This window comes from Brachycentrus maculatus, unplaced genomic scaffold (genome assembly GCF_059751285.1).
Source record: "Brachycentrus maculatus isolate JH-2025_06_01 unplaced genomic scaffold, ASM5975128v1 h1tg000012l, whole genome shotgun sequence".
NCBI lineage: Eukaryota > Metazoa > Arthropoda > Insecta > Trichoptera > Brachycentridae > Brachycentrus > Brachycentrus maculatus.
In genome coordinates this window covers 331,144-342,395 of record NW_028280766.1, presented here as the reverse complement: position 1 = coordinate 342,395, position 11,252 = coordinate 331,144, and the positions used below count along the sequence as shown (strand labels likewise).

Below are 11,252 nucleotides of genomic sequence, written 5' to 3'. Positions count from 1 at the left end.
TGCTGGGGAAGTAAGTGAAGATTGATAATGCTACAGTACAATACAAATGGTTTTATATACTCCTCGAATGAAGTCATTCGGTTTTGGTCATCCCACTCCAGTGGCGACTTAATATAACACGATCACGTACAAAATGTTGGGTAAGTTGGAACATTTCTATACAATACATTTAGAGAATTTTTTATTCGCTAATTCGAAACCAACAGAGGACTGGACATAACGAAAGAGAATGCACATCGGCAAACATTTTCGACTGTATGTTTGACGCTTACAGACGTATGTGTTTGTCTTCCTTTTGCATGTCATAATGATAACTACTTAAATCTTCCATTGACAAGGTCCCAGGTTTATTAATTTCGTTAGTCTATTCGCAAGTATTTTTTTAAAATATAAATTCACACACACATACACATACAAATAATATATATGTATATATATATAAATAAATATATATATATATATATATATATATATATATATATATATATATATATATATATATATATATATTTATATATATATATATATATATATATATATATATATATATAAATATATATATATATATATATATATATATAATATATATATATATATATATATATATATATATATATATATATATATATATATATATATTTATATATATATATATATATATATATATATATATATATATATATATATATATATATATATATATATATATATATATATATATATATATATATATATATATATATATATAAATATATATATATATATTTATAAATATATATATATATATATATAAATATATATATATATATATATATTTATAAATATATATATATATATACATATATATATATATATATATATATATATATATATATATATATATATATATATATATATATATATATATATATATATATATATATATATATATATATATATATATATATATATATATATATAAATATATATATATATATATATATATATATATATATATATATATATATATATATATATATATATATATATATATATATATATATATATATATATATATATATATATATATATATATATATATATATATATATATATATATATATATATATATATATATATATTTATATATATATATATATATATATATATATATATATATATATATATATATATATATAAATATATATATCATTACTTATTCTGCTAAGAGGGAAGTTCATTAAAAGTATAATATAATAAATAAATAAAATACGTGTAAATAAAAAAGAAAGAAAATATTTGGAAAACGAAATATTGCATTTCAATGCTGCATCGATGATGGAGTGACATATAAACCTCAGAGTGTAGATAAGAGACGAGGAACATTTTTCAATATACCGTAGGATTATATGTACTTAGATGGGTGTATTAATATTTTAATTTTATTTATTTATATTTGTCAATTATTAAATATGTTTATACCTTAGAAATATAAATTAACCTCCCATCAAACACGAAATAATTCAAATACCCTTTACATTGTATTATATATTTTCGTATTTTAGTGAACTAGTTGTTATAGTTTATTGTTGTTTTCGTATGATTTTTTTTATTTTTTATTTATTTATTAAGAGAAATGTATTTGTGTTTTTATTATTTACACACAAATATTTCTATTTCATACTATTTCTGTGAGCCTAAGCGGCTCATTATTAGAAATAGGTATTAAATTATGATAGAGTGGGTTCGAACCGAGAAACTCTGACTTAAAAGTCCGCGACACTAACCACGGGACTACAACCCGACCTAAGAAGTAAAATAAAACAAAACTTACTGTCCAGAAGTGACACGTAGCTTTATTTAATAAATAAATACGGTCACGATCGACCAGTATTGAATCTCTAAATATAAATCTGAAGAAAAGACGAGCAAATGCGTCATAACATAATCTATTCCACGTAGTCGTATAGGATGAAACCCACCTCATTTTAAATACAACATTGGCATTCTTACGAATTTTTTTTTATTATAAGGAGATTTCTTTAAGCTGATTAAATTGGAAAATATCCAGTTTTAGAAATACGCAATTCAGGTGCGAGGATAATGGTTGTAAATACATTGCAAAATGACAACATATTTTTCTTTGCGTATCGTGTTATTATATTCATGAGAGTAAAAATATTCATGAGTTTTATATGCAAAGTCAGCTGCGTATTGCCTGAAAAAATCAATACTTAGAGATGTATCAAAAGCCCCCTATATCTCTCTTCAAGGCAAAATTGAGTTTAATATATCCCTTGTATGTAGAAATTAAGAAATTTATATCATAACATTTATGTTGAAATATTTTTTTTAATCTTGTATAAAATATATATATGATGTTTTACAAAGGGAAAACGTTTCCATGATTTAGAAACTTATTTTTAAAAAACAAAATTTATTGGAAATCCAACAGAATATTTAACAAAAATAACATAATTTAATAAAAATAATTGCATTCCAATTAGAGGTTTTCACTTAAATAATCTAAAAATAAACTTGAAATTTTTATTATCAAGTTATAAAAAACTATATTTTATATTTGAAGAACCAATTTGTAAAGAATCTCACATTTATCAACAAAAAAACCAGATTTTTACTTTAGGGCAACATATAGTAAGAGCGTTTGTGCACTACACGGAATTTCACTGCCTGGTTGTCCGGTTTTTTCAAATAAAAGCGACTACGACAGCTTAGCGTGATCGAGTTCACGCGCACCGTGATCACGCACCGATATGAAGAAACACGGCCAAAAGCACAAGCCAATCCAAGCCAATCATCCGTTTTATCATGCTAACTGGACTGCCGGACAGTAAAATGTAGTGCACAAGCGCCCTAAGAATGTGATGTAATATGTATAATATGATAGGACCTTGTCAAATACCATATACGAATATACACAAGTTTCTAAAATAACAAAAAAGTCGTTAAAATCAAGGGTAGAAAGATAAATGTTTTACCAAATAGTGTCGGGTTGTAGTCCCGCGGTTAATGTCGCGGACAATTAAGTCAGAGTTCCTCGGTTCGAACCCAGTCTATCACAATTTGATACCTATTTTTGAGGTCTGAATCTTGGTACAACTGGTGAATGTTACACGTGTGTAAAGTGGTCGCTTAAACAAGCCTATAACGGCCATGAGCCCTGTAAATGCCCAGACTTAATCTTTTACATTTTGAATTTATAAAAACAACCTTGTAATACAGGAGTTTCAGAATCTAAAAATGACATTTTGATATTTTATAACGTAAAATGTTATTGTTATTTTACTTAAAGGTATGAAACTTTGAGTCATTTATTATTATAAATTTAGGTTCGTTTTTCAATAAGAATTTGGTAGATAAATAAGGTATCTTTCAACACCCCCGATTCAATTTGCGTATTCAAATTTCACCACTGACGTCAATCTTAATTTTAGCGAAGAACGTTACACGTAACTCTATTTAAGCACATTTTACGTTTTTAGGCTCGTAAATTTACGTGGTTGAAAATATAACATAACAATGATAGCCTTTTTCCTCAATGGATAAAAAAAATACGAGATTTTACGCATTTTCTCGATGTCCACGTCAATCGTGAAAGTGATAGCTGAAAAAAATCATGTCTTGACAAAAACAGTATGATGTTGATATATATTTACATGAACTATAAATTTTTAAAAATAAATAACTTTAGCTTGAAAATGGTTACTGAATATGCACAAAAATAAATTCCTCTCTTTTATCCTAAAATCGAGAACAAGAGGATGTGCTTTCATGTAATCAATAATCAATTTGTTTTTATTAAAAGTATGAAGAGCTTTGAAACTACAAAAAAAACAGTTATAGGGTACGATATTTTGAGTGTGCCCATTTTTTTACAACAAATTCTGAATTCGTTTTACTAAGTGATTACTTTATACACTTTGTAACATTCACCATTGTGCCCATAAAGGTTTCTTCTAGTAAAAAACTTACTATTTCCAACCCAAAGATATCGCCGATTAAGTAACTTCAACTAGGTACAACTTCTGAAATTCAATTTTACAATCATGGATAGAATAGTGAATAGTGTTACTGATCACTTAAACCAGCCAATAATTTCTCAGACTTTGTGACCAGAAAGTGATTTATTTAAAATTATCATATAATAGTTAGATTTCTGGTGAATGGGCACATGATAAACAAGTCTAGTCAGCTCTCTTTATAACTCACGATCAAAAGATAACTGCGTCAATTTATTACAGTGCTCTACGCACCATAAGCGTACGGTAAAAATAAAAGAAATACAATCATTAAGTTGGTAAGAAATATACAATTTTTCTATATTTTGTTTTTTGTACGCCTGATTTCTTGATTAAAAATATTACCCAGTATTTCCTTGCGCAAATCGTTTGCCATTATTTGTATGCAAAGATGTTCATTATTGCCTCCGCCCGATTGAAATCGGTTCCTGACGCAAAGTTTCAACATTCTCAGGCGTATATGTTCCAGTAAGAAGTATTGTAAATGAGGTTGGCAACTAACTAATACCGTGTTATGGTGTGTGGTATAAAAACGGAAGGTCGTTTAGTCGAAGTATCATATTTTCAGCTCGACATTCGAACAAGCAACATCAAACCAGCAACCAACCAACAACCACAGCAATGGCTGCCACTAAAATGGTAAATAAATCAAAATTGTTTTCTTATATCAAAAAAGAACAGCTAAAAACTATTACGACATGGTATATTTCTGACACTAGATTCAATTCAATCAACAAGTTCTCTTAAAATCAAAAGAGTCATCAGCTTTACTTAAAATCCTAATATGAATTAAATATATTTCCTGTAAGTTAGTTTTTACCTCATAATAGCTATCACTAGAGTCGACCAGATGAGATATCTAATATTTTCTTACCTTCTATTCCTCTTATAATTCGTTTCATATATAGCAATAATGTCCTCCATCTGAATCTCCATCACTTCTTCTTTGCGGGTCACAATCTGTGTAATGATTTTACTTCTATCATGGTCAGTCTCCACTTGTCTCTATAGCTCGACTACTGTACGTCATCCTCTGTAGTTTGTTCTAAGGCATATCTCTCCGCAATCGCAAAAAGTAGACCTGGGTGTCTTATACTATGGCCTATCCATTTGAGTTGCTGTTATGCTAATTTATTGATTAAGCACCAAGACTCCCCAGCCCTGCTTAATACCTCGTTGTTTACAATCTCTCACCAATAAATCCCCAATATGCGCTACCACTAACGTCATGTGAAATCTATCAATATGTTTTTCCACTTCTTGATGGAATTATCTGGAACTAAGGACTGGTCATCTTGGCTTTATGTAATTAACGATCAAATAAAAGGCGTGTCGACCATCGAAACTCCTATGCACCATTTGGGGGAGAAAGGGTTAAAAATTAACATTTCCGGGAGTACAAAAATTGATGTCTGACTTTCTCTGGGGAGTGGGTTCTTTTTTCATGAATATTTTTTTTCATGAAACCCATGAAGATATTTATGAGGATAGAAATTATGTTAAAATATTAAAAAAAACTCCTATGCGATATATTTTTCAATTATGACAAAATTACACACAAATATCCACAAATGTCATTGCTATGCAAGTAATATCATACTAACTGACAGACGGACTTCGATGTTCATAAACGTCGATACTCCTTTAAGGAAAATTCGCACTGACGTTCATTTACGTCCATACTCCCGGGCAGGTTAATATTCCTTTTTTTTTTCATTTTAGATCTTCGCATTCCTCGTTGTCGCCATTGCCAGAGCAAATGCTGGAGTTCTATCAGCCGCTCCCATATTCGCGTCAGCTCCCGCTCGTTCTATCCACGCGGTGGCCGAAGCTCCAGTAGTTGCCGCTCCACTGGCTGCTCCACTGGCCGCTCCACTGGCTGCTCCACTTGCCGCTCCAGTCGCCGCTCCTCTTGCCGTATCCTACGCCAGCGCTGTTCCCCAGAATGTCCTCCCCTACGCCAGCCAAATCAACATCGTGAATAGGGCACTGGCTGGATATGCTGCTTACGCCACTCCATTTGCTTCTCCATACCTGGCGTCTCCTTACTTAGGATCTCCACTGGCCTACTCTGCTGCACCGCTGGCTGCTCCTCTGGCTGCTCCTCTCGCCGCTCCCCTTGGAGCACCGTTCGCCGCCCCACTTGCCGCTCGTTTCGCCGCTCCCCTGGCCGCTCCACTCGCTGCTCCCCTCGCTGCTCCGCTCGCTGCTCCCCTAGCCGCTCCTCTCGCCGCTCCCCTGGCAGCTCCACTGAACGCTCCCGTTGCCGCTCCTTTCGCTGCTGCCCCTTCCGCCAATTTTTTCATTAAATAAATTAAACCCGCATTAAATAAATTTGTACATAAAATATTTTAGTTATATTATTATGTTTTTTATAAAATAAAAAATTACATGTTTAATCATTTTTTTTTTCCATTGGCATTTATGTAAATGTAAATTAAAAAAAAAAACTCAGGAAAAAAATAACACACAAACATTGAAATGCGAGTATGCTTAATTCATAAAAGAGTAAAAAAGCTTCATTATCATTAAGTTTTAACTAGAAAAACTAGCCAAATGTATTGTAAAATCAATTTGGCTAGTCTTCCCAATTTAAATATGATAAAAATATTTGTGTTCAGGATTGTTTCTGGCTTTATATCAGTAAAGCTACCCGATATTAATTATCTAAATAATATTATTATTATTATTTAACTTTTAACATTTGTACTGGCTCCTTTCTACGCTAAAATGCTATTTTGCAAAAAGAAAACATTTATATTCCTAAGCCTTATAATTTTTATTATATTTTAGGTCAAATATCGTATTTCTTGCCTTTTTAACATAAAAACAAATTAAAAAAGGCAAAGGATCAATTTCACTTCCACGTCAAGTTTTTGGTTGTTTTCCGACTATCTATCGGTTGACATTGAAAAACCGCTTCAGGCAAAATTTGTTAATAAACAATTTGATTAGAAAATGTCTTAGTTATTTATTTAATATTACTGCCTTCATCAAACTTGTCCGAACCCTTTGATCGCCCTTGATACTTTTTCCACTTCCTTGTTATTATTATCATCTTTTCAGAGCTAATTTTTGTTTTCAAATTCTTTTACTTTGGATATTAAATTTCAGCAAAAATGTATTTACGGATAAGCCCATTATATTGAAGTACTTGAATGAAATTAACGAATGCGTGGGTTGGAGTTTAGAGATTAACAAGCTTAGGAACTTTTTCCAAAAGTTAAACAATTCTATAATCTTTTTTAAATTAGTTTTTTTGGTCCTACTTAAGATAACTTTTATTATTGTTCCTGTATTTCAATATTTTTAAATATAACTGTCGGTGGGTTTAAAAAAAAACAATTTCGTTTTAAATATAATTTTTAGACTGATATTTTACTCGTTCGTATACACATATATAATCTTCTTCTTCTTCTAACCCTTATCTGCACCCCGATGGTGCATAGGACACTGCATCATATAAACACAGTGTTATCTTGATCGTTAACACATGACGGAAAGGCGATCAGCCCTCCGGTCCAGGGTAATATTGGATAAATATTAGAGTGAAAAAGTCAATTATATTTATTTGACCCCCCCCCTGGGAATCAAACCCGGGACCTCCAGAACGGTAGCCGAGCGTGCTGACCATAACACTACGGAGGTGTATTTATATATATGTGTATATTTATATTTATATGTATATATATATGTATATATATATACATATAAATATATATATATATATATATATATATATATATATATATATATATATATATATATATATATATATATATATATATATATATATATATATATATATATATATATAAATGTAATATTTGAATTCCTTAACAGTCATTAGTCATAGATCCAGCATACACAAATCTCTCTTTGTGCATTTAGTTTGCCTCCTTAGTGTGGTGGTTAGTGCATCTGGCTATGTGCTCCACGTTCGATTCTCAGGGGGGGCCAAAATAAATATGAATAATTTTCACTTTCAAATTTATTTATTTGAATTCACCCTGTATAATATATGGTATATATGAATGTGTTAATATATTACTAATAAACATCTCGTTATTTTTTTTTGGATATTTATCAATACAAATTAATTCGGATACTAGTCCGAGGTAGGCTTCATTTTTTTTTTAAATCTGAATCAAACGATCATTATTTTTAGGAAATAAGTTAATTTCCTTGTTGATAAAATAACTAAATTTATTTTAATTAGAAAGTGTAATTACTAAATAATGGCGAATAATTAACCTTTAAAATTTTACAGATTAAACTTAATTAAAAATGCTCTGCTAAAAGATTTTTGATCTCGGATGTCATTACCAAATTTCATTTCACTTTCAGAACTATCTGGAAAGATCCGAATAAAATTTAATTTAATACCAAAACAGATATGAGTATTTTTTCAAATTGTTTTCTTCAGGAAAATGAAAAATGTACATCGTATCTTTATAGTAAATTGATAAAAAAAATCCAAACCCTTACTAAACCTTGAATTTATGCTAAATTTCGTTTAATGAAAATACGTGCCGCATACGTAGTATAATAAATCGCAATACCAATATACCAAGGTTAAATTGAATTTAAAATGGATAGACATCACCACGAAGCGGCTGCCAAATATATTCAGGGTCTTTTATTCAATTCTTTTAACCCTCTTAAAACCTATTGATTAACTAGTAGTTACAACATTTTGAGTCCGCCTCCGTATTGTAATGGTCAGCACGCTCGGCTACCGTTCAGGAGGTCCCGGGTTCGATTCCCAAGGGGGGTAAAATAAATATAAGTGATTTTTTCACTGTAATATTTATTCAATATTACCCTTGACTGGTACCTGAAGCGGAAAGCTGATCACCTTTCCTTCATGTATAAACGATCAAGATAATACTGCGTTTATATGACGCAGTGCCCTATGCACCATTGGGTGCGGATAAGGGTTTTTTTTACAACATTTTCCAAATAATCGTTCACAAATTTGGATTATCTCCAATTATAGGAGTATTTTTCATGTTTTTAAAAAAAATAACAATATGAAAAATATTCCTATTATTGGAGATAATCCAGATTTGTGAACAAGTATTTGGACACATTCAAAATGTTGTAAATAAATGATTTTGTCAAATTATAATCTTAAATGATAAAAATGAAAATGATATTTTCTGGCGTTTCTCGTGTGTGTGATTATAATCCAGGATTTAGACCTCACATTCTAGTAAAAGAGTTTTTGCTCAAAAAAAAGCTTCTTTTCATCTCACCAATAGATGTCTCTAGTGAAGTTCTAGTGATTCAAGAACAAGGTTTCTAAATTGGTTCATATATATAGAACTTCCAAGAATTTGAATAGTGCGGTTGTCATTAATGGGCAGAATTGGTGAATGTTACACGTGTGTAAAGTGATCACTTAAACCAGCCTATGACAGTCGTCAGCCCCGTAAATGCCCAGACTTTTTCTTCATCTTTTATGAGATGTCAAGAAAAAAAATTGTAGTTAAAACGTTTTGGTAACATGATTGAGGTCTCAGGACCAATTTCAAGCTTGATCATTTATAAGAGATATTTTTACACCCCAATATTTAATATCGTATTAAATGATATTGTCCTGGGCTGGTACATGTGATTATTATCTGAATTCATTTTACTTATATTTGAACATTCATTTCTATTTAACTGGTTTATATCTACTGGTGTAAGATAATTACAATTACATCAATATCATGGGCAAATAAAATTGAATTCAATTAAAATAAATTGTCCGCCTCCGTGGTGTAATGGCTAGCCTGTTAAGCTACCTCGCTAGGAGGTCTCGGGTTCGATTCTCAGGTGTGTGTAAAAATAAATATATTACAATATATTCGAATGCGCGATGAAAATAGAAAATCAATATACTCTTAGGAGTGGACTCTTACCTTTTAATATCGAAAATCAAACCACTTCCCTGAAGTTTGAAGTGAATTGGAGCTACTGTAAATAACCTTCTAAATATAACGGGATTTAAAATTACGGAACAAGGGATCGTATTCTTGAGTTAATTTTGTATATACAAAGAGTTGCTGTATCTAGTTTCGAAAAACTCGAACGAAAAAATTCAACTCTGTAGTGTAATGGTCAGCACACTCGGCTACCGTTCTGGAGGTCCCAGGTTCGATTCCCAGGGGGGTCAAATAAATATAAGTGTTTTTTTCACTGTAATATTTATTCAATATTACCCTGGACTGGTACCTGAAGCGGAGGGCTGATCACCTTTCCTTCGTGTGTAAACGATCAAGATAACACTGTGTTCATATGAAGCAGTGCCCTATGCACCATTGGGGTGCGGATAAGGGTTTTTTTTTTATTTTATCTTATTTATATCAGCATGAATTTCAAAGATTTTACGTATGAATAATTTCAGTTTTCACATACTCGTACAAACCTATGATGAATGATGTAAATATAAATGTAGTATCTCATTAGATTATTTTGTCAAAATTTTAAAGAGAAGAGTAGGCCTTCTATCTGACGTAAAGGAAGTTTGTGTGTCTTAGTTTTATTTACACAAATCAAAAAATGACTGCGAGTGGAAAATATTTTTGATTTTTGTAAAATTCATATTTACACGCAAAAAAGTAAATTTCGAAACACCACAAAGCCTAATCTTTGAGTACCTGTGTAAAAGTATTTTCAAAGAATCCTGATATAGAATCGAAATGTCAAGGACTATGTCGAAGTATTCAATTTTACTTTTCTTTTATTCCGAGGACGAAATGTCTCCAAATACACATATGTATTTAAAGTTTATTTCATCTGTGTTATGTACGGCAATATAATATTTTCCAACAGAATAATATTTTTTTAAAACTTGTTATCGGAAATATTAAAGCTAGCGGTTTAGAATTATTAAACTTAAAGCTACAGGGTTATAAAAGAAAATCGAGTGAATGTATTCATAATGTTCTAAAAATAATACATTTAATAGAATATCTCTGGATATCAATCGATTTGTAAATAACGTTAGAGAGGCGTCTTCAATCTTTTTATTTCACAATAAACAAAAATTAATTTTTCATGTCGATACTTTATGCAAACTACAAAATAATGTAATTATTGGTATTCTAAATCCAAATCATTTCCGATTTCGATAAATACTGATGAGGTCAAATAAATTTAATCTTTGTACTGATATTTCTAGGAGAAACTGCATTTTAAATAGTAAAACATCTAGCTTAAAAAAAAACTATTAAGTTTTTTCAA

General features: G+C 30.2%; 1 protein-coding gene across 1 annotated transcript; it reads left to right on the top strand.

The window, feature by feature from the left end:
* The first annotated feature begins 4,640 nt into the window (after positions 1-4,640).
* LOC148313411 (uncharacterized) lies at positions 4,641-6,332 on the top strand. The gene is made up of 2 exons (XM_088263180.1): positions 4,641-4,658; positions 5,742-6,332. Exons 1-2 carry the CDS (start codon positions 4,641-4,643, stop codon positions 6,330-6,332), a joined length of 609 nt encoding a protein of 202 aa, XP_088119306.1.
* Positions 6,333-11,252: the final 4,920 nt, after the last annotated feature.